At 53.1% G+C, this 24,267-nt stretch overlaps 1 protein-coding gene across 2 annotated transcripts in view; it reads left to right on the forward strand.

The window, feature by feature from the left end:
- Positions 1-24,267, forward strand: part of lrp6 (low density lipoprotein receptor-related protein 6) — a 38,537-nt gene that overhangs the window by 8,014 nt on the left and 6,256 nt on the right. For both annotated transcript variants that reach the window (XM_047023117.1, XM_047023118.1), the window contains exons 3-14: positions 6,967-7,164; positions 7,373-7,569; positions 8,375-8,509; positions 10,958-11,354; positions 12,961-13,132; positions 17,232-17,448; positions 18,054-18,343; positions 19,954-20,180; positions 20,836-21,020; positions 22,018-22,344; positions 23,488-23,690; positions 23,979-24,196. In XM_047023117.1, coding sequence (XP_046879073.1) covers positions 6,967-7,164; positions 7,373-7,569; positions 8,375-8,509; positions 10,958-11,354; positions 12,961-13,132; positions 17,232-17,448; positions 18,054-18,343; positions 19,954-20,180; positions 20,836-21,020; positions 22,018-22,344; positions 23,488-23,690; positions 23,979-24,196 — 2,766 coding nt within the window. The remainder of the gene's footprint in view (positions 1-6,966; positions 7,165-7,372; positions 7,570-8,374; positions 8,510-10,957; positions 11,355-12,960; positions 13,133-17,231; positions 17,449-18,053; positions 18,344-19,953; positions 20,181-20,835; positions 21,021-22,017; positions 22,345-23,487; positions 23,691-23,978; positions 24,197-24,267) is intronic.

The following is a 24,267-nucleotide window of genomic DNA, read 5'->3' on the forward strand; positions in this document are numbered from 1 at the left end:
ATAGTGGATTAGCATTCATAAGGTGCTTTGCATTGACCATTTACGGTTTAAAATGGGCTTGTTCAGGGCGGGGTAAAATGCTGATTCAGGTACGCACATTTGTGGGTAATCTGTGATTTATAAAGGGAACATTGCTTACAGGTGTGCGTGCGCACGGTTGTATAAATCAGATTTTTGGGGGGGCGTACGCCATTTTAGGCTTCTGGGCGTACGTACACTTTTAGTACGAATCCTACGCACAGTTTTATAAAATGAGAACCCTGGTCACTAATCTAACTTCTGAGGCAGGCTGTTGTTTGTTGTTGGAGATGAGAGAGGAAGGGGTATTAGAGTTGTCGTCACCTGGGTGAGCCACCTCCAGCCAGCCTACCCTCGGTCCGCCCCAGGCCTGTCCCCACCCAGCCTGCTCCCTCCTGGGCCGGGGGCCTGGTTCTCTTGGCCCCCACTGGTTCTCTTGGCCCCCACTGGTTCTCTTGGCCCCCACTGGTTCTCTTGGCCCCCACTGGTTCTCTTGGCCCCCCTAGGCCCCGCGTGCAGCCGCATGCAGACGGAGCGGTGCCAGCCGGGACTTCCAGCAGAGTGCTGGCGGACGAGGAAAGCGGGCTGAGCGGCGCTGTAATGACTCCATTGTACAAATAGCTTAGCCCGCTTCCGATTGAATCAGCCGGCCCTGCGGAACGACTCCCCGCTGTGACAGCCTGCTTGGAGCACAGCCGTGCGTGCCTGTGTGGGTGGGGGGTAGGGGGACTTCCAAACCCGTCCTCCATCAGATTAGCATGATGGCCATTAAAAGTGAACACACTTTTCTTATCGTTCTCTTGCGTCAAATCTCAAATGCAACATGCATCACCGTTTTTGTTTGCGTGTGTTTTGTTTAAATCCGAGAGGCCGTTTATTGGTTGCGTGCACTTCACAAAGGCCCATTGTTGCGCCGACAGATGTTTTCAGTAAAACTTCATTTTTTATTTGGTCTTGCAGCTATTGCAAGATATTGGGGCCGGAGTATTCCCGACGTAATGATTCATATGTCGTGTGTGTGTGTGTGTGAGGGAGGGAGGGAGGGAGGGAGGGAGGGAGGGAGGGAGGAGGGGGGGTCTGACTTTAGCCTTTGCCTCTGCTGTCGGAATAAAGGGGGCTAACGTCAAGCAAATCCAAATCCAGTCTCAAGCTGCCAATCTTTCTTAAAACCTTTTACGAGTCACCAAGGGATGTCATTTACAAAGGGCATCGATTCACCTGTGTTTACGAAACGCTCGCCCATTACAGCCTCAGTGAGGGACCCGGACCCCCTCCCCATGGTGAGTGGGGGACAGCCCATCAGGCCAAGGCCCCGGTCCGTCCCTGGAACACCACCTCCTGCCTCTCGGTTAGGTGGGAACGAAGCCTTGTGCCACGATGATTTTAACTGTAGGGGGGAGTTGCTTTACAACGCAACCATCATTTTCTTAAAAAGCCCCTTGCTATAAAATGCCGGCCCCTTCCCTCCTTCGGCTTCTTTCTTCTTTGTCCAAGGCTTGCCAAAGGGAGCTATTGGAAGCTTTGTAGTTCATCTTATAAGGTATTGGCAGCTATTTGCACTGGTTAATAGCCAAGCCGTGTTGGCATGCGTAGTATGTGTGTAAGTGTGTACGTACGTACTTGGCTGTTCAGCTCTTTGGTGTGTGTGTGCTTTTTTCCCTTTTCACCTGGCTCTCAAGGCTGAGCCTATACAGTTGTGTGCCCTTTGTGTGTGTGTGTACGTGTGTGCGTGCACGGAGGCCCGGCTCTGCACCGTCCTTGTGAAGAGAGAGAGGGAGAGGGGGGATGCGGGTGCAAGCAGGATTCCTGCAGGCGCTGGGGGCTGTCGGCCGGGCTGTGTTAATGGGGCTCGGTGGGTGTCTGGCTCACACGTGTGCCGACTGTTTGATCCCCTCTCTGGAAGGGCTGTGACTACAGGCTGGCCTCGCTGCATGGGACTGGGTTTACTTACTCATACTCCTACGGGCTTTGACACACACACACACACACACACACTATATCCCCAGAAACGGTCATAGAACATACTCTTTTTGTGTCTGCAATGTATTCAGAACCCATACGCAGCGCTCGATGCTGCTGTTTTTTCCTCCCCTCAGCAGAACCATGTAAAGCGTCTACTGAAAAGTGTTATTCTTCAGGACCAAGCCCCTGTGCTCTACCATTCCCTGCACCACTGTGTTGCGAACTCGCTTCCCACACATTTTAGTGGTCCGGGACATCGAGACGCAGCTTAAATGTTTGTGATACGTGTGTGTTTGTTTCAAGTTAAGTCGTTAGAATGACCCCGGAGCACAGGGGCCCTGCCAAGTCTGGGTTTTGGACCAAATGCATTAGGCCAGCATGGGGGGAGGAGAGACGGAGAGCTGTTAAGGGAAACTGGTTTCCCCAAATCCAGCAAGGAACGCAGCTTTTGGACTGCGTTCAACACGACTGATTAATGCTTCAGGTACCAAATACAATGCAGCTCTTGTGGCGAGCGCGGCTGCAGGTTTTTTTTGGGTTTCTTTTTTTTGGGTGAGAGAGTTCTCCGCTCCAGATTGCTAGCGTTTCTCCCATTGGGGGGGGGGGGGGTGGTTGCGCAAACTTCAATTTCACTCGACTTTTGTCACACGCAGGGTTGACTCACAGGCTGACGCCATCGTCAGTCAGAGCTTGTGATGGATTTATTGTCACAAGTCGCATTGTACTTCGTCTGGAGCGAAACCCAAGGAGAGGGTGTAGCCTCGGTTGGAGGGGGTAGCGTATGTTATTTTTGGGATACGGTCCCGTCTTGCCTTCAGCCTGACTGGGTTATGGACTCTTCCTGGGTTGACTTACTCAAATCACTTGGATGTTATGGGCCATTGTGCATCCTTTCTCTCACACTTCTCATTCACAACATCGCCACAGATGAATTTCAGGGTTTTTAAGGGCACTTTTAATTACGGACTTGTTTCCTCTCCTGTGTTTAACTCTGACAAATGGGCCATGTCTGCATGCTTGGAAGTATTTTCCAGAGGCAGCCACCACACGCACAAACACACAAATCTGTTGCACAATGCGTCCAAAGCAATGCGCTTAACAAGCAGCACAACTGTTTGGTTTGGACAAGTGGACCACGGTCGCATTGAGAGGGCCGTGTGCCGTAACATCAGACAGAAATCTTAAGAAGCGTGTAATTAGACCCATTAAAGTGCCCATTTTGGATTGGTGACTCCCTCCCCCACCAGTTTAAAGAGCCCCCCTCCCCCGCACTTCCCTCTTATTCCCAGACTTTGGCTTTTGTGTTCCTACAACTCCCCCTTCACTACTACCACCCGTTCGCAAGCCCTATTCTAGGCAGCGACCTGCCCCCAACTTGCACCCCACCCCCAGGTACTTGAGGAGCGATGACAACACCGCGTCCCCCCCCCCCCCCACACACACACACACACACACCAGAAGTTACGCCCGCTCTTCACAAGCCTGCAGCATGTCATGTTCAGCTTCCCCCAACCCCGAGGCTGGTTCCCTCACTCGCGGTATCATTCTTCCGCCTCACTACTCCTCCACCACTTTGCTCTCTTCTCCTCCTCCTCCTCCTCCTCCTCCTCCTCCTCCTCCTCCTCCTCCTCCTCCTCCTCCTCCCGTCTGTTCTCCTGGAGCCTTACAGTTTCTGTCATGTGTTCTCAGAAACCCTCCACCCCCCCCCCCCCCACTCACCCAAGCATTCCCAGACTCTTCTTCTCTGGGCGCAGAGCTTGCCATGTGTACCCACCGCGAAGAGACTCAACCCACCGCCGTAAAACTTCTCCATTGTTCCCCTTTGTTGTTGTTCACTACTTCAATCTTCCAAAAAACATGTGACGGAAGGATGCATGTAAGCTCTTCCTTATTTCCCAGGGTGTTTGGCAACGAAGATGAATCCCTCGTTTTAGAATTCCATCAAATGTTTCTCGGGGTTTGAAAACCGATGAGTCTTGCGAGGGCTTCGTTTCAGTTTTTACACCGCGTTTGAGCGCCGGCTGTCTAAACAAAACGGTATCGCCCCCTGGGGTGTTTGTTTGTGTTTGAACGGGGGGTGGCGGGGGGGGGGGGGGGGGGGGGGGGGGGGGGGGTGGCGGTGTCATAAAATGCTTAGTCAAATCCGGTACCTCTTTATAAGTCAACCCCTCAGGAGTAAACTCCCTTCACATTATTGACCATCCCCAGAGGGTCCCTCTGACATGTCAGCTGTTGTTCCGGGACTCCAAGGCCTCCTCCTCCAAAGCACTATCGTGCGGAATCGCAGTGCCTCACGCCATAGCAATGTCAGAAGTTCCCCATTCTCAAAGTGACGAGAGCTGTGATGAGTCACTTACACCCCCCCCCCCCCACACACACACTCACACACAGTAAGGACACACACCTTCACTCATCTCCTCTAAAGAACTGTCTAGACATGCCCCATTCTGAAGAAGGAACGAGAGGAGAGGGGAAATATACCCTCATTTCATTGTTCTTTTCTTTCGTAGCGAGGTATGTCGCTCCCTTGAGAGTGTAGCTGGACTTCCGTCGAAAACCAAGGACAAGATCTGGAGAACTCCCCTGCTCTGCACAGTGGCTCGTCTAGCCAACACACTCAGGCCTGTGATTAACAGGCCCGCATTCCAAGACATTTTGGCACTAGATGTTATCAACCTACTCCCGGTATCAAATGACAGGTAGCCGACAGCCAAAGGCAAATCCACTGTACGCAGCAGCGCAACTGCTTTTGTAGATCACCGCGACTCATTTACAACAGGGCGGCCTCCTGTAGCGAACCTCCGAACCTGAGGTTGTACCTCACCCTAAGACCAAGTCAACACTGGTGACCGTACCGTCATTTCACCAGCTTTGTTTTGGGACTGTGAGATGGACAAGGGAGCTGTACGGTCGCTTTGATCTGGAAAACCTGCTTTTGAAGCTGATCTGGTTGTGAAATTGCGCATGTTCTTTTTCTGTCTTTCATGCCAGAGAATCGAGTTAGCTTTGCGTCTGTGCTGCAGCCCCGCAAAACACATCTGGAGCTCTGGCACTGGAGATCCACGTAATCCCTTATCCACTTGGAGTCCCGATCGTATCCCTGATTGTGTCCTAGAACAGGGTTGACCAAGACATCTCTGAACCCCTCTCCCTTCTTCCAGGGAGTTTGCTCTAACCGCAGCCACCAGGCTAGCAAGCCGGCTTGTTATTGTCGCTCGCCGACGGGAGGAATTCAAGGGGTCGCCATGCGGTCTCGGAGCAGGACGCACCACAGTGTGCGCTCGCCCCCGTGTTTGCTCTTGGACATCCTCATGAACTCTCCTCCACTTCATGACCATTGTCCTCCACAGCGAGTCCGGGTTTTTCCCGGGTCCCAAGGTTGACCAGGGGCCTCCGCGGACACCGAGAGGGGCCGGTGGGGGGGGGGGGGGGGGGGGGGGGGGGGGGGGGGGGGGGGGGGGGGGTGGTGCTGGTGGTGGTGAAATGGGCCATGGGATGAGTAGAGGGGGGAGAGAGAAGAGAGAGGCTGGGAAGGGTGCAGGGGCTAGAGGTGAGGGGGAGTCGAGAGAGGTTGTCCAGCTGGGAGGGTAATTAGGGAAAACAAAGGCAGCCGTTAGCACAGCGGCTCCCCTGGTCCCTGGAGGAGCTTTTGTGCCGATGCGTAAAAGGCAGGATGTGTTAAAATGACAAGCCCTCCACAAGCGCTCGCTTCCCCTCTTTCTCTCTCACTCACTCACTCTTATTCACGCTCAGATGCTTGGATACGCACACACACAAACACTTAGTCTCCATTTGTCGCTCTTACTACTCTTCACGCGTCTAGTCTCTTGCCCTCTTCCCTCTGTGTTGGCTGTATTCATAAACAGATCCATTAGCCGTTTCCTCAAATCCTTCCTGGATAGGCTGGCCTAAGGTGTCCGAACTGCCCAAACAAAGGATGCATCTTTTCCATGTGATTAAAGGAGTCTGTTGTGTGTTTGTTCTGACGTGAAATTCGGGGGTGTTAGGTGTGTGTTGTCGTCTATCCCTGTGTGCTCTGGTGGAGGCTTGTCTCACATCCACCTCTGGCCTCCTGGTCGTCTGATGTCCTGCGTCTGTGCTCCCAGTTACCTGGCAACAAGCAGGCATCGGGGAGCGTGTCGGCTCCACCACTCGAGACTTGCGTCCGTCTGCCGCTGTCTGGTTTCTAATGCCTCAGACCTCACTCGGCCGGCCATCATGCATAGAAGGGGCCCCATCCGTTACTCGTCTTTCCACACCAGAACAGGGCGTAGGAGGCCTGAGTGGTGTCTTCAGGGGGTTCTCTATTCCTCCAGCCAGACAGGGTTCATCCTCCTACTCCCTTCGAGGCCTGACTCGGCTTCCTCTGGGCCCCGAGCACGCCATCCCGCTTTCCATCCTTCCTTCTCCTCCTACGTCAGAGGCCTCATCCTATGGGACGGCCCGAGGGTGAGAGAGTCCGTCACTGGGTCAAGAGCACATCGACCCTCGGTTGTGAAGGGATGGTTGTTTTCAAACGAGCCTCCTCGCAAATTGCATGTAGCCCCCCCCCCCCCCTTTTCCCTTGAAAACAGGCAGGTTTGGCCCCAGATGTTTCTGTAGCATAGGCATCTTCTAAATATCTAAACGTGGGGGTCAGATGGCTGAGCGATTAGGGAATCGAGCTATTAATCAGAAGGTTGCCAGTTAAATTCCCGGCCGCGCCAAATGATGTGTCCTTGGGCAAGGCACTTCACCCTACTTGCCTCGGGGGGAATGTCCCTTTACTCACTGTAAGTCGCACTGAATAAGAGCGTCGGCTAAATAAGTAAATGTAACATCGTCCTTGTGTAATTGGCAAAAAAAAAGCCAGTGGATGTGTTGAGTGGAAAAGGAACTGAATGAATAAGGAGTTGTTTGGATGTTGGTAACGCACATATTCATATTCAATCTTATTGTGTACACAGGACCTCTATTGATGCGTTGCTCTCGTCTGTCCTTCCTCAGGTACATGTACTGGACAGACTGGGGGGAGATCCCCAAGATTGAGCGCGCGGGGATGGACGGCACTAACCGAGCGATGGTCATCGACAAGGATATCTACTGGCCCAACGGCCTCACGCTGGACTACAGCCAGCAGAAGCTGTACTGGGCCGACGCCAAATACAATTTCATCCACCGGTCCAGCCTGGATGGTACCAACAGGTAAAGTACTGTTACTGAGTTACCAATGGTCGACGCAGCCTGTCCACATCTGGGATATGCTTTTGCTTGATTGCTGGTCCGTGTGATTGTGTTTGTAAAGCAATTTGTGACTGATCTGTTTTAGATTTGTATCTGGATTTACCCTAACCACATTTTGATGTATGTTTATCTTCTTTCCTGTTTTTTGGGGGGTGTTTTGTATGTTTAGGGAAGTTGTGGTGAAAGGTGACCTCCCCCACCCATTTGCCTTGACTCTTTACGAGGAGACCCTGTTTTGGACGGACTGGAACACGCACTCCATCCACTCCTGCCAGAAGGACACGGGCGAGGATCGCCGTAAGGTCCACTCGGACATCTTCTCCCCCATGGACATCCACGTCTTCAGCCAGAAGAGACAGCCCACCTGTAAGCCCCACCCTCCCTCGCTTCCTAGCCAATCAGTGTCCAGCGTGTGCCACGCCAACCATAATCCCAACCAGTCAGTGCACTAACCACTGCCTTGCGTTGCTGTGGGCTGATTTGGTCGGGTCTGTTTAGATGCACAGGAATGTAGCGCTACACATTGCTAGGCTGTGATGTGGGGGTGTCTGATGTCTCGTAGAGGTAATTACTTAAAAGTCCTGAAATACAACAACAATATATCTGAATGATATATGATGCACAGAAACCTTTCTTCCTTCTTACATTTGCCCCAGAACAATGCACAATGTGTTCACTGGGGGGTTTGTTTAGAAACTCGAGTCGGGGAGGAGAAACGATGACAGCGCAGTCACCTTTCCCTGCCTCTGTGATCAGCCCAAAACAATAGCTCCCCCTGTTCTCTCCCCCGGGACTGAATGCAGGGAATTTCTCAAGGCAGAGAGAGCAGTCTACCTTTCGGGCACAACCCCTCAACATCTGAGGGCAAACACTCACACTCTCTCACAGACACACACACACACACAGGGAATACAGAGAGAGGGTATGTTCTGGGTCACCCATGTAGGGGGCATCAACACCATCCAAATGCAGAGTGTTCATCCGTCACTTCACTGTAGCAGAAGACGGGAGAAGTGATATAAAAGCACAAGGCACTTACACAGAGGGTTCAAACTGTTTTTGTTGTTGTTGTGTCTTTCTTTTTTTGGGGAATTTAAAAACAACGGTGTCGTCTCGCACCCTAAAACGTCCTCAGCGACTCTGACAGGCCCATCTCCTCCCCTCTCCACAGCCGTCAACGTCCCCTGCTCGCTGAAGAACGCCGGCTGTTCCCACCTGTGCCTGCTGTCCCCCGTCAAGCCCTACCACCAGTGCGCCTGCCCCACCGGTGTCCAGCTCCTGGAGGACAACAAAACCTGCTTAGACGGTGAGGAGACCCACGGAGGTCGCATGGAAACCCCCTTTAGCCGCTAGCTTGGCGTGTCTTTCTTGGTGGGATTCAAGCACGGCGGCTAAACCTCGCTTAGCTACGAGAGCTAAGCTCACGTTCTGTCTGCGCCACGCCTACACAGTGCTGAATCCACACGCCTGCTACGTAGAAGCTTTGAAATGAAGACTCTGCAAAGAAAGAAATCCTTAATACTTTGTGTTCTGTCTGGAGGTTTGACATTCCTTATTTGGGCTCCCCTTCATAGTTGTTTTATAGAAGGATGAGGGGCAGATTTACTGAAGTGGCCCACAGGCTGAATGTACAGGCTGAGATTTCTCCAGGGAAATGTTTCTTGTGTAACTAGTTACAAGAGCTCTGCCTAGAGTCCAGCTTGAATTCATTAGAGCCCGATGTCGTCCAGTGCTTTTTATACCCACATAGCGAGAGGAACACTCACCCACACCTGCACGATGCACTCTGAGCCAACTGTTCTGTTTCTCTCTTTTAGTCATCCTTAAAAGCCATTTCACTGTTACTTTCAGTTGAAGGGAGTAACACGTGTGCATCAATTTTGAGTTTGTAGAGGTTTGAAAGTAGATACAGGCAAATACACTAAGGGTGCATCTCTGCTTCTCTGCTCTCTGTCTTCCTCTCCCCCACTCAGTTTTCCCTCCCACCCACCCACTGTCACCCTCTCTCTCTCTCTCTCTCTCTCTCTCTCTCTCTCTCTCTCTCTCTCTCTCTCTCTCTCTCTCTCTCTCTCTCTCTCGCTTCTTCTCCTTCTCTCTCTTGCCCTCCCTCCTTCTCTCCTCCATCTCTGAGGCTACCCGAGCAGCTGAAGGTGGGGCGGTCTGACCTGTGGTCGCCATGGCAACTCCACTCATTGGGATAGCTGATTGTGTGTGATTGTGTGAATCGCGGCCCTGACCATATCCCCCCCCCCTCCTTCGTCTTATACTCACTCACTCTCTCTCTCTCTCCGCCTCTCCCTTTTTTATTTACATTTTTGGGTTCAGTTCCCCCAGTCAACAGAGCGAGGAAGGAGAGAGGGGCGGTGAGGCTTTTGTTGGGGAGGGGATCACATGCTCCCCATGAAGACAATACCCTCTTTCACTGCCTGGGTTTTTAACCATTTCAGCAGGGGCGGGCGTTTTTGTTGTCATTTTTAAGTCCTTCCCCTTCTTAAATCCGAGGCTGGCCCACAGTCAGCGCTGGGCCACGGGCACAGACCCGTCCAGACCGGGGAGAGGCCTCTGGGGATTGTTAACCCGGGGCTGTCCGCCCCTCCCTGGGACCCAAGTGTGACCCGGTCCCTCCCTCTTCTCCATGTCCCCCCCCCCTCTCCCCCTAGTTCACCCACCGTACCGGTCAATACTAAGTTGGGGGATTTTGTTTCTTTTTTAAAAGCTTTGGTGGAAAGCCGCTAATTTGTCACCGCCTTTGTGTGTCCCCGTGGCGCGGCCCTTTGGTTTCGTCTCCAGTGTTCAGATCACATGTATTCAAGGGGAGTTTAATGGCTTGCTACTTAGCAGGTTCACGTGTTGATTGCTAGCTACCGTCCACTGCAGCTCATGTCCTCTTTCAGATCGGGTTGGGTAGGCTAACCCTAACCCTCATTTTAGGATTGTGTTTATTATTATATATTTATTTATTTTACAAATCAAACCTTACTTCTACCAAACACAGGAGTGCATGTGTAAGCTTTGCTGGAAAACAAAAATAATCAAAAGCTGATAGAGCTCTACGGCGACAGGTACATAAGCACTTTGATAGCTGCCCAACCCTGTTCAGACCACTGGGGAGGGAGGGGAGAGGAAAGTAGCTTTTGTCAGGTTGCTAGCAGTGTAACTGGATTGGGGATTGTGAGAGAGAGCGAGTAAAGGAGAGAGGCAGAGAGAGTGAGCAGGAGAGAGAACAAGCAAGAGAGAGGGGGAAGGGAGAGACAGAGAAAGAAATAGCGCGCGTGAGAGAGATCGAGCGAGCAAGCAAAGGGCAGTCTCCTGAATAAAGAAACTGAGGAAGAGGAGAGGGTTGTCCTCCATGTTTGATTGTTCAAGGCGGGCCTCTGATTGATCTTTTCAGAGATGGGTTTTTACTGGAAGCGTTGAGTGGGCCGAACAACCAGCACTCGAAACTAGAAAGATATACTTTGTTGTTTAGGTTTTTTTTCTTTCTCCCCTCGCCCACTCAGTCCACTTTCCCACTCTTTTGAATATCACTCAAAGGGCAGAATAGGGAGACTATTCAAGGTTGAGTCAATGGTTTGTCTTGTATTTATTTTAGGCATCGTTAGAGGGAAATACAGTGTATACAAGACAACACAGTAGTATTTTAAGAGGAAATGAGCAACCATGCGCTAGCCAGCTGAAGTAACACTGAAGAAAATATGCGGATATCTTTCATAGACTGCGTGACTAACACCCTTATCCCCACCCCTCCCTCCAGGTCCTACCCAGATCCTTCTCCTGGCCCGTCGCACAGACCTTCGCCGAATCTCCCTGGACACGCCGGACTTCACCGACATCATCCTGCAGTCGGACGACATCCGCCACGCCATCGCCATCGACTACGACCCGGTGGACGGCCACGTGTACTGGACGGACGACGACGTGCACGCCATCCGGCGCTCCAACCTGGACGGCAGCGAGCCCCAGTTCGTGGTCACCTCCCAGGTCAACCACCCGGACGGCATCGCCGTGGACTGGATCGCCCGCAACCTGTACTGGACCGACACGGGCTCGGACCGCATAGAGGTGACGCGGCTCAACGGGACCATGCGCAAGATCCTGATCTCGGAAGATCTGGACGAGCCCCGGGCCATTGTTCTGGACCCGACAGCAGGGTGGGTACAAACTCCCGTCTCCTTCCATGCAGTGGTTCTGGTTGGTGTGTTTAGGTTTCGGTTTGCGGTGTTTGGATCGAGATGAGTGAGGTTCATGTTTGGACTGGGGGGGCCTCGTTGTGTGCGGTTCACATATTGGAACGTTTATTTTTCTTTAAATGGGTACAAATGAAGATTAGTTTTTTGGGTGAACTGCAATGCGAAGAGTCGGTTTTATCCCTAAGGCAGTCCGATGAGCCAAAGGCTTGTGATTTCATCCCCCTCAGTCTCCTACCCTCTCTCTGCCAAAGCAAATCATCTCACTAAAGGTGACGGGCACACTAAGGATCTGGCACTCCAGTGTGGTGATGACATGGCTAGGTTTGGCATCGGGCGCCTGCGCGCTAACGTAAGCCACTTGCCTTTGTGGGTCTCACCTGCCTGCCGCAATCATCCAGGCGGCATGTTGACGGAGGGGGATGACATCACAGCTGTGGTTGCCTGCCACCGCAGGACTCTGAGAGCGGGGGGTGGAGTGGTGAGAGAGGGGGGGGGTGACATCACCGCCGCCTGCCCTTAGTCATGACTCGGGCCCGCCCTGGCAGCGTATCCCTGCCCGGTCATGTTGAGTGCCTGGTGACCTCACAATTTGTCCATGGTTAACACCCTCTGCTTGGCACTGTTTTATAAACAACAATATCTCACAATCAATGTCAACTGTATATATACTAGTGCTGTCAAACGATTAAAATAATGAATCCCGATTAATCGCATTCATGTCATAGTTAACTCGCGATTAATCAATTAATCGCACATTTTTATCTATTCTAAATGTCCCTTGATTTCTTTTTGTCCCATTCTTTTTTCAAATTTTAAAGCTCTTATCAACATGTAAAAGTGGTTCGGATTGCTACGTGCAAATATTTTTTTTATTAGAAAAAACATTGCAATCGCCTGGTTTTGACGAGGGGGCGGAGAATTTGCATGAATCGCATCAGCTGTGTGCTTGGCCATCAAGTGGTATTTCAGACTGGACGTGCTGCGATGATAACTCAGTTTACAACGACAAAACACACAGATCACTTTGGTCTTGTCAATGGAACCATTTGGCAACTTTTTAAAAGTAAACTTTCCATTCAGAATCTTATTGGCATCCATTTCGGCGTCTCGCGCTCGCCATCCACTCAAAACGTAACGTTAGCCTACTACCAGAGAATGTCTAATATCCGTAAACGGGCTCTGCTACTACTCTTTAGCCGGCTCGCAAGCCAAACAAGTGTGTGTGGCGTGCCTGTTGTTTTATTTCCGGTCTAGCTAGATCCGGTGTGGTGTTGTAGTCTTTCTAACGTTGGTAATTGTTGCAACAGCATGTGAAAAAAACTACAAAGTTTGCTAGGCCAAAAAGAGCGTTAATCGCGCGATAAAAAAAAATTGACGCCGTTAATTTGGGTTTGCGTTAACGCCGTTAATAACGCGTTAAACTGACAGTACTAATATATACCTAACCTGAGAGACTCGATGTAACTAACCTGAGAAACTAGATGGACCTGACCTGAGGGGCTAGATGCGATCCTGAGACCTGCAGTCTTCTGACTCTCTGCATCCACCCTCCCGGGGCCCCCTGCAGGTACATGTACTGGACGGACTGGGGCGAGGTGCCCAAGATCGAGCGTGCCGACCTGGACGGGACGGAGCGCGTGGTCATGGTGAACACGTCCCTGGGCTGGCCCAACGGCCTGGCGCTGGACTACCACGAGAGGAAGATCTACTGGGGCGATGCCAAGACCGACAAGATCGAGGTACCATATATTTTTTTGTATGTATTATTATTATTATTATGAAGATTGTTATTTTTTTCGAGGGTTGCCGTTTAGTTCATGGTCCCCACAACTGGCTAGTCACTGTGGATTCTGGGTAGTGTCTGTTATACAGCCACGCCATAGGACGCTGCCTGCTGTTTTTAATGTGTGTCACCCACTGGGCAGGCTAAGTGGTCAACACGACCCCCCACACCATGGGGGGGTCAAAGGTTAGACGGCGCATTCCATTCTTGCATTCAGTCCGAAATGCACAGCCTGGCACACACAGTCTGATGAGCTAAACGTCCCGCTCCTCCTGGTTTAACACGGGTGTTTCCCCCCCACTGTTTCCCATTTAGCCCTCCACAGTGTCGGTCTCATTAAGATGTGAGCGTGTGTGTGGTAGACGTGTGTGTGTGTGTGTGTTTTAATTCATGTGCATGTCGGGGGGGAGGGGGATGGGGTGAGGGGAATCAGCAGCAGCACTGATACTCCTGACAGATAGTGGCGGCAGCTCTCTGCGGGGGGTCTTTTGTGACAGGCTTTATCTGGCAGGCCGCAGCAGGCAGACCCCCCGCCGGGGCGCCTCGGCACGCCGGGCCCCCCGCTCTAAGCCCTCCTCAGCCGCTACACGGCGCTGACGCCAGGGAGCTGGCAGTATCACAGAGGCCACTGCCAGAGCCCCCGCCCCCCCCCCCACGCTCCACCACCACCACCCCTCAGCCTCACACCGTGCCCTGAATAAGCCCCGCGGCGGCGGGGACGGAAGTCGTTAGCCAGCTGAACCCGGAGAGGGGACACGTTTTGGAAGGGCATTCGGAAACGCCCCCTCTCCGTCATTCGGTTGAGATCGTACGTTGGTCCCCTGACCATGTCACCCAGATGCCTGGTCGGTCCAGGGGCGTTTTCGGACCATCTCGCCTATACGTGCTGTTACGTGCGGATGTTTGAATTGGGCCAATTTGTGCGACTGTAAAGAGATACTCGCCCCAGTACTGCTTTGAATCTCACAGAACAACTTGTTGGAGGGATGGAGGGGGGGGGACAGTCTGTAATGAAATACAGAACTCGATGCACCAGAGGAGCACGACTAGTGAACGACCTCTCGCGGTTTAACACGTTCCAATCAAAACAACGCCCGCGCTAGGCTTCCGCAGTGCCTCAGTCGGTGGGGGTGGGGGGGCGCAGCTTTTTTCTGGTTTTCCTCATGCCTCTACCCAGGCTGCGGGGCCTACATGCCCCCCACCCCCCCCCCCCGTCCAATCCCACATCAAACACCCCCCACTCCTCAGGACCCTTGTTAAACTTCGTCACTTTCAGGGGTGTTGACAGACCGGCCAGCGTCGAAATTGGAGCCCCCGTTGACCAGTTAGGTTGGGTACAGATGTAGCACACAGAGGGGGGGGGGGCAGACTGTAACGCTTTTACCTCAACGCGGAGAACTCGCAACTCCCTTTCGCAGGCCTCTTCCTCCCTCCCTCCCTCTGCCGCCATATGGAAAGGAGCCTTTTTTTTTAGCTTTATTTTTTTCTTTCTTCTCCTCTAGAGAGGGGCTTTTTCTGTACTCCAAACGGGCGGGTAGGACACTGCGGTCGGCATCCTCACGCACAGCGCCACACCTGACCCCGCTCCTCACCCTCACCCCCACCCCCCACGTGAAAGTTATGGGGTAGTGGTCCCTCTGCATGGGGAGAAGGGGGGGGGGGGGGGCGATCGGGGTTTGCTCACTTAGGTCCTGAGCAGAGCTGGGTTTTTCGCGGCCACAGCCCACATCTGGTTCCGATTGCGGCCTCCACTCCAGCTGCGGCCTCCTCTGTTTAGAATAGCCCCAGAATTTGAAACCCACACCGCACTGCGGTCACAACTCCCAAACCGGCGGGGACCTTTTGGCTGAGGCCATCGCGCTGAGGATGGAAACTTCATTTTATATTTATATACCTTTTTGCTCTCTCTCACTTTCTCGCTCTCTTTTGCTCTAGCTTTTTCACTCTCGCTCTCTTTCGCTCTCGCTTTCTCGCTCTCCTCCTGCCTTTTTCTCTTTCACGCCCTCTCTCTCTCTGTCTCTCTCTCTGTCTCTCTCTGTCTCTCTCTCTCTCCTTTCCTTTCTCCGTGTGGTAGAGGGTTGCAGTGTCGTAGCCACAGTTCATATGGGTCTCCTCTGATTTGAAGCAGATAATGAAGTTTAGCTGAACAGCTTCACAAGCAGATAGACAAAGCTTGGGGGTCCAAGGCTTGTCGATCAAGCGACCGATTCAACACCAATAATAATGTCCCTCGTTTCTCAATTATTATCGCTGTCTTTTTTAGAGGGGGGGGGGGGGGGGGAATGCAATGCGCACAGAGACGCTATGCAGAGCTGGAATGTTAACATAACCCCTCTGCCTTGGAATGTCCAAGATCCGGAGTACGAGAATCTGGTCTTTTGTTTGTTACAAAACAGACGTTACAAAAATGTTGCGTGAGAATCGCGAGAAGGGGGCCCCCTCGGTTTCACTCCTCTTCGTGTGTAGGTCTTCGTTTAGTTTGGCTTTGAACTTCCAAGATGCAGGTTTGTGTATTTTTTCTTATTTTTTTTCTTTCTTGCATGCTTTTTGTCCTCATGTTTCTTCTCACTCTCTTCTCACAATAAAACAGCTCCTCGTTGAAGGCCAAGACTGAGGTATGGCTGAAAGCATATCCTCTTAGTCATTTAACTCGACATCTGCTGGGGAAGTGATTTCATTCGGTCCGAGGTGCTGGATGAAGTGATCGGCCGACATGTTTTCTTTTTCCACCTTCAAAGTTTTGTACAAAGCGGAGCTTACCAGCTTTTTCTTTTTGTCTGATTCACTCCGCACCTGTGGCAGTTAGTCGACAACGCGCTAGCTAACTAGCCTCTGTGGTTGGTGAGCTGGTTTCTTTCTCCCCCCAACTCTTTCTCAGAACACAGACAGTCCCCTCTGCAGTCCCCCCCCCCCCCCTTCTCTCACCATGACTGAACAGAGCGTTTACTTGGAAGTGATGAAACTGGCCAAAGCACACCCGGGCCCAAGTCAACAAACTCTTCTCTTTCTGTCGGGGAGGTGACAGGCAATTATGTATGCAGTCCGTTCACGACTAGTACACAGTGAAGCACCCTCACAAACACACACAAACTCTCTCTCTCGCTCGGCCTCACGCTCACTCTCAGGCTAAAGAAAAGAGTAAGATGTCAAAGTGCTCCGTGTTGAGGAGAGGAAATGTGGCAGCCATATGCGCCGCTGTTTGTTTGCTCCGGCTGCTGCTTCTAATTAGCGGTGCTGAGATGTGCTGCCAGGTCGCCAGGGTGCTCTGTCTCTCTCTCTCTCCCCCATCTCTCTCTCTCTGTCTCTCTCTGTGTGTGCCTGGCTCCGTTCACATCCACGGCACAATGTGGAAATTCAATCAGCGTTAACGTCACCGGTTGACTGACACCCAACCCAGCCCCAGCCCCCCCCACTCCACGCTGCCAGGCACGAGAGAGAGACAGACAGAGAGAGAGACAGAGAGAGACAGAGGGGGAGAGACAGAGGGGGAGAGACAGAGGGAGAGGGAGAGAGCTGGGGCTCAACTGTTCTTGTTGCTTCCAATCGAGGATTCGATTAAAATGAATTAAATTGAAATGAATCGTTTTGCACATTTTGTCGCATTTCAAAGTAGTCCCGTTTGTGGCCGGTGAGTCACAGAGTTTTCCCAGCGGCTGATTGGTTCGGGCTCACAATGAGAAGGTGTGGCTTCTCTCTCTCTCTGGGAACAGGCTGATTACTGCGGCTGTGGTTCCGAGTTTGGCCCTTGGTGAACTGCAGTGTGGGAACCAATGACGGCCTGTTTACAGAGCCGGCTCGAGGCCCGACAACACATCCGTCTCCTTCCGTCACTAGCCGACAAGCACAGTGAAGCCTGTCATGGTTCATCTGTCGAATGTGTATTGTGGTTAAATCTGTGTGACTGTACCGAGTCTCCTTGTAGCTCTTGACAGATGGAGCATTTGTTTGTTTTGGCTTTGCGTCATGGTGTGATTTGAGCTATGATGGATCTCACCCTCTCTCTCTCTCTCCTCGTCTCCCCCCTCCCTCTGTCCTCTGCCCCATCCCCTCCCCAGGTGATGAGCATGGACGGCACGGGCCGCAGGGTCCTGGTGGACGACAAGCTGCCCCACATCTTCGGCTTCACCCTCCTGGGAGACTTCATCTACTGGACCGACTGGCAGCGGAGGAGCATCGAGCGCGTGCACAAGCGCACGGCCGAGCGCGAGATCATCATCGACCAGCTGCCCGACCTCATGGGCCTCAAGGCCACCTACGTCCACGAGACCTTCGGTGAGTCCGACGCGCCCCGAGCCGTCCCACAACCCCCCTCCCCTGTCGCCAGCTTCGGCACTCGCAACGTTTAGCTTCTCATCTGTCGGGTTTTTCCGTGTCGGGACAGCCGACGACACCAAGTCCACCTATTTTAACGAGCTCATCGACTTAGAAACCTGTGCAGGGTCCCCGAAATTCAGGTAGTTCCCCCGCCAAAGGTTTTAGCGTCTGAATGCGTTTCTCGGGATTAGCGCCGTCGTGCATTGTTCCGTTTGTGAAAGGCGCGGCGCAGTGTGAGGCACATTTTCTATTCCCTCCTCCAGCAATTTGGGAAGCCACACTACGGGAGCTGAATTCTAATGGCAAAGCGGCTGTCTGTTGGTTGCGAAAAAACACGGGCTGATTTCTGTAGACGGCGCGAACGCCCAGGCTGGCTGGGAAACGGGGATAACGGCGCATTCATATTTCAATGCTTCACCTCAGCTGAGGCAGGCTGCATCCAGACTGCTGTACCCCTCCACACTCACTGACACACACACACACACACACACTCGTTCCATCCTCCTCTTTTTTGGCCTCTGAGATGGTGATTAATTAAGTGAATTTCTCGCTCCCCCCCCCAGGTACCAACCCCTGCGCCGACAACAACGGCGGCTGCAGCCACCTGTGCCTGTACAAGCCGGCGGGGGTCCAGTGCGCCTGCCCCATCGGCCTGGAGCTCATCGCCGACATGACCACCTGCATCGTCCCCGAGGCCTTCCTGCTGTTCTCCCGCCACACGGACATCCGGCGCATCTCCCTGGAGACCAACAACAATAACGTGGCCATCCCGCTCACGGGCGTGAAGGAGGCGTCGGCGCTCGACTTTGACGTCACCGACAACCGCATCTACTGGACGGACATCACGCTCAAGGTGCGGGGGCGTGTGTGTGTGGGAGGGGTTTGGGGGTGTGTGTGCGTGCGTGTGTGCGCATACTCCCCAGCTTCTCCAGTTGGCTCACCGCCCACAGCATGGCTCAATAATGGGCTCCCGTGAGACGCCAGCTTGGAAATAATTGATGGCTGATTTTTTTCATTTTTTCCCTTTTTTCCCCCTTTTTTTTTTTTTTTTCTTCTCTCCCTCAATTTCTTGCTACTCCCCCATTTTGCTACTCCCGTCCTCCCCTCCCCCTTTTCTGGGGCCTGGACCGAAAGTGGTTTTCTGTTGTTTTTTAGTTTTTTTTGCTATGGGAGATAATTATTTTGGAAGAATCCTATTTATAGACGCACTTGGGTTTTTGGTGTAGCGGTAACATGGGCGATGGAGAGCAGATTTGGGGGGAAAAAGCGGGGGGAGGGGGTTGTCTGCTTTACCTCTTCGGGGTGTGTGTGTGTGTTTTGGTCTAAACGACAAGCAGGAAAGACATATTCTGGAGTGCTGGACAAGTGAAACCATCACTGGGTATGTGTGAAAAAAAGAGAGCCCCTAACGACAGGGTCATTTCTGAGGGCGATCAATGCGTCGGGGTAGAAGGGGTGTCGGCATGGAAGAGCCCACGACGATATCGAGCTCCGCCGGGAGGTCATGGCGAGGCCCGGGCGTGCTGGATGGTACCAGACCGAAGCAGCACCTCCCCAGCAGACACCCTCCCTCTCCATCCCAAGGCCGGCTGATTTGATGAGGCCGAAGGGACCCTGGCGACCTCACAGAGACCCACCCATCTCCTCGCTCCCTCTCCACGAGGAAGCAGGGTGGAGGGCCCTTTGCAACTGGCCCGTGACGTCGTTGCGTAGCTACAGAGCGGAACGGTGCTAGCTAACGCGCCACGCGCGCCGAGCTAACGAGCCCTTAACCTGCCGAGGTCCACTGCCTAGCATACATAGGCTATTATCCGCTGTCCGATACAAGCCTCATTCAGGCAGCCTCCAGCTGCAGCTGGCTGTGCAGGATCAGGGTGTTGGGGATCGGCGTAGGTACGGGGGAGGCTGTACATATCTAAGCAGGTATAAATCATTCATAGAAGAGCATCTCTACCTTCCCCGGCCCTGCCTGCCTGCCTGCCTGCCTTCTAAACGAGCTGCGAGTTTTCACCAGACACCAAGGTTTTTCCACTCTTTTCCGAAGCCATTTTTTCTCCTTCCTCCTCCCTCCCCCTCTCTTCCCGCCTTTCTTTCAGAAGTGTATGCCCCCGCCAATCCCCTGCCCCCCTTAACAACTGGGTAGCAATTCGCAGGCTGGAGATGTAGAACATATCTCCATAAATAGTGCGTGTTTGTGTATGTCGTGCATATCAATTGTGGTGGTGTTCTGCGTATTTTTTTTTTTGGGGGGGGGGTGTTGTTGTTGCCGTGGATTGTGTTTGACCTTGTGTTCTCCCCCGAGGTGTGTGCTGATGCTAATAAAAACAGATCGCTCAACAAAACAGACCTCGGTTTAACATTCCCGACTTCTGCAAAACGCCGCTCCTCCTCAACCCTCTGCTCCGGTTTCGGCAGTCACTCACCCGTGCCTCCTTACCTCCCCACCCCCCTCCCCCACCCCAGACCATCAGCCGGGCGTTCATGAACGGCAGTGCCCTGGAGCACGTTGTGGAGTTCGGCCTGGACTACCCCGAGGGCATGGCCGTGGACTGGCTGGGCAAGAACCTGTACTGGGCCGACACCGGCACCAACCGCATCGAGGTGGCCAAGCTGGATGGCCAGCACCGGCAGGTCCTGGTGTGGAAGGACCTGGACAGCCCCCGGGCCCTGGCTCTCGACCCTGCCGAGGGGTAAGTAGTCGCGTGCAGACCGGCGGAGGAGGGGGTTAGCGATGCTGATGCCAATGCTGGAGGGAACTGTACGTTTGACCGGCTTTTGAATGCTGGGCTTCCGAATACAGCTTATTTAAATCTAAGGGCAAAGACTACATTCTCCACTGACCCTCAAGCGGCCCTCTTGGCAGCCATTTTGTCCGAATGCTGGAACTGAATTTTACGCAGCAGGTCCATTGTTTGTTCTATGATTGATTAAGGGTTTACTGAAATGTGCGGTTTATTAGTTGCATTTATCAGCTCAATGTTCTTTTCAAATGCAGTTTGAATGCTTATAAAGGCCTCTCTATGCACAACTGCAACGCATTAGTCTTCTGGTCTCAGATCAAGTAGTGGCCATTACTTGAGCAGCTCCAGTTACTCTGTATCAAATTGAATTTTGGATGGAGCCAGACTTCTTTTCCAACTCTCAGTGGAATCCACACATTTTGAGGTGTACGGCTACACAGTGCTTACTGCCAGGTCACACAATTTCACACACACACAAATGGAGCAGCGTGGCAGTTGGAGGGGAGACCTCCTAGCTTTCATCGCAGGCGAAGATTGAGGAGACATTTAACCGTTTTAACCCCCCCCTCCCTCCCTCCCCTTTCTTTTTGTCCTGCCTCTACAGGTTCATGTACTGGACCGAGTGGGGGGGCAAGCCCAAGATCGACCGGGCCGCCATGGACGGGACGGGCCGCATCACCCTGGTGCCCAACGTGGGCCGAGCCAACGGGCTCACCATCGACTACGCCGAGCGGCGCCTTTACTGGACCGATCTGGACACCACGCTCATCGAGTCCTCCAACATGCTAGGTCAGTGCTTCTCAAACATTTGGCTCCAGTACCCCCTATTCCCATGTTTTTTATTGAACAAATATAATTCATACTCCATATTTTTCTCTCAAGTACCCCTGGTAGTACCCCCATTTGAGAAGCGCTGTCTTAGGTGCCTGGACGCTGTTGTGTGTGTGTGTCTGCGTATAAGGAAGTTGATCAGTCCCCATGTCGAAGTGTAGAGGAAGGTGCCGAAGGACAAGCTTGTTAAGCGGTCCTGTGCCGTCTGCATGCGGAACGCGTCGCAGCCGGTGGGAGCTGTCACTACACACCCCTCAAACTCTTTTGTTTTCGCTCCAGCAGCAAGCACCATGTGGGCCAACTCGTGTGTCGGTTTCAGTCCTCCATTTGTCATGTGTGTGCATATATGAGCTTTATGTAGATATCAGATGACAAAAGTGGAATATGTTCCCAATTAGCTTGTCATGCCTGCCGCCCCGCTATATTTGGGTGGATTGGATTGGATGGGGGGGAGGGGTGTGTGGGGGGTGGGGGTGTGTGGGGGGGAACTTCAAAAGGGTGTAGACAAGCCTCGCTGAAACAAAAGCTGGGCCAGAATAACTCTCTTGAAGTTTTGTCCTGAAATGTACTGCCACTGACTTGATGGATATAAACCAGGAACCAAAAATGCCTCTCAGAAAAAAAATAAAGATTTGTTTTTTCTTTTTTGCTAAAAATGATACTGCTATTAGGCCCAAGCTTAAAGCACACACTCTTGCACAGCTCTTGCAACAGTACCAATTTTTGCGTGGAGAGAAAATAGCCTCAACCGTTGGCACAGGATTTCTGGAACCAAAAAAGAAAAAGAAAAAACTCCAAAAAGCCTAGCTTTTGCCCGGCAGATGTTTGCAGAGCAATCTCTCCCATCGCTACATACTTTCTGTCTTTGTCTCTCTCGCACTTTCTCTCTCTCGATGTCTCCTGCCAAACTCATTTGCTCTTCCTCTCTCCCTCCGTGCGTGCGTGCGCACGACAGGCCTGGAGCGCGAGGTGATCGCCGAGGACCTCCCCCACCCCTTTGGGCTGACCCAGTACCAGGACTACATCTACTGGACGGACTGGAGCGAGCGCAGCATCGAGCGGGCCAACAAGACCAGCGGGCAGAACCGCACCGTCATCCAGGGCCACCTGGACTACGTCATGGACATCCTGGTGTTCCACTCGTCCCGCCAAGGCGGCTGGAACGCCTGCGCCGCCACCAACGGCCACTGCTCCCACCTGTGCCTGGCCGTGCCGGTCGGCGGCTTCGTGTGCGGCTGCCCCGCCCACTTCTCCCTCAACGACGACAACAAGACGTGCAGCGGTGAGGAGAAAGGGCCGTACGCGCGGGGTGGGGTGCGCGCAGGGTCGGGCCGCAGGCTTGGCTCGCGGCGGGGGGCTGCTTGTCTCACGCACGCGCGCGCACACTATCATTCCTTCGCGCTGTGTGTGCGCCGGTCGTGTCTCATTCCAGCGTCGCTGACCGTGACCGGTTGTCTCGCGCTTGATCTCTCAGCGAAGGTCTGACGTCAGCTTGGTCAGCGACGGAGGGGGGGGGGGGCAGCCTATCAGTCGCCCCTCTCCCCCACACTACCCCCCCTGAGCACAGAGATTGAAAGCAGTTGTGCCTGAGAGTATGAGAATGAGCGGGGGGAGGGTGGGAGGGAGTATTTTCTTTTTAAAGCTTTTGTGGTTGGCCCCTCCGCTGCCAACTTGGCATACGGCTGGAAACTGAAGCCCAGATTAAGCCTCGACTCCCTCCATCGCTGTGTTTGACATAGTAAAAACATTTCACTTTTCTTTTTTTTTCTCTCTCTTTAATCGCCCAGAGGCTCCCTCGGGGGAGCTGGTCTTTACTCGTGTGCGTGTGTTCCATGTGGGTGTGTGTGGTGAAAGCGTGTGTGTGTGTGTTGGGGTGTTCACTTTTGTACTGGCAGCCTAGTCCCATAGTCAGCTTTCCCTATTGTTGCGTTTTAACAACATTCTATGTACTTTGAATTTCTCACAAATACAGCAGTTTGCGTAATGGAGTCGGTGGATTGGGTGACGTGCTCTCTAATTGGAAAATGTGTTTACTGCGAATAAAAAGGAGCCAATGGTGATTGGCCTAAACTGATAACAACCAGTATTGGGCAAACCATAATGGCCCAGTGAGGATTAATACGGTGGTTATGGTTGCCTGGGGAACAGTCAGGGCCCACCTCACTGTGTTGACCACCCACCATGTGATGGACCCAGATATACTAAATCCTTTTCTCCTCCCGTCCGTCTCTCTCTTCCTATCTCTCTGTCCTTCTCTCTCCCCCTCTCCTGTATTTCGACTTCTCTCTGTGTCTGTCTCCCTCTCTCTCTCTCTCTCTCTCTCTCTCTCTCTCTCTCTCTCTCTCTCTCTCTCTCTCTCTCTCTCTCTACCTCTTTCTCTCTCTACCTCTTTCTCTACCTCTCTCTACCTCGCCCTCCCCTCCAGCCCCGACCTCCTTCCTGCTGTTCAGCCAGAAGACGGCCATCAACCGGATGGTGATGGACGAGCAGCAGAGCCCGGACATCATCCTGCCCATCCACAGCCTGAGGAACGTGCGCGCCATCGACTACGACCCGCTGGACAAGCAGCTGTACTGGATCGACTCCAAGCAGAACGCCATCCGCCGAGCGCAGGAGGACGGCAACCAGGTCAGGACCCCCCCCCGCCCACACACACACACACTATATTTAAAAAGATTATTATTATATGCACGGTAAAAAAATAAGCTGTCATCACACCCACATTTGAAAGCAAACCTACTTCCCCCGATCCTCTTCTTGTTAGCACTGTCCCGGAAGTGTACCCGTTCTGTCTGTGCCCGCCCCTACCCCCCCCCCTCCCCCACATCTGCTGATTGACATGTGTCTCCTCCAATCCCCCCTCCCCACATCTCCTGATTGACATGTGTCTCCTCCGATCCCCCCTCCCCGCTGCAGAGCATGACGGTGGTGTCCAGCCCTGTGGGCGGGCCGGGCCACAGCCTGGGCCTGCAGCCGTTCGACCTGAGCATCGACATCTACAGCCGCTTCATCTACTGGACCAGCGAGATCACCAACGTCATCAACGTGACGCGCACCGACGGCAGCCGCGTGGGCGTGGTGCTGCGCGGCGAGAACGACAAGCCGCGGGCCATCGTGGTGAACCCGGAGCGAGGGTCAGTACAAGGACGCCGCCGTGTTTGTCCGTTGCATTGGAACGTCACGCGTTCGAGCACATTTTCGGGGC

The sequence above is a fragment of the Hypomesus transpacificus genome, chromosome 7 (genome assembly GCF_021917145.1).
Source record: "Hypomesus transpacificus isolate Combined female chromosome 7, fHypTra1, whole genome shotgun sequence".
NCBI classification, from domain to species: Eukaryota; Metazoa; Chordata; class Actinopteri; order Osmeriformes; family Osmeridae; genus Hypomesus; species Hypomesus transpacificus.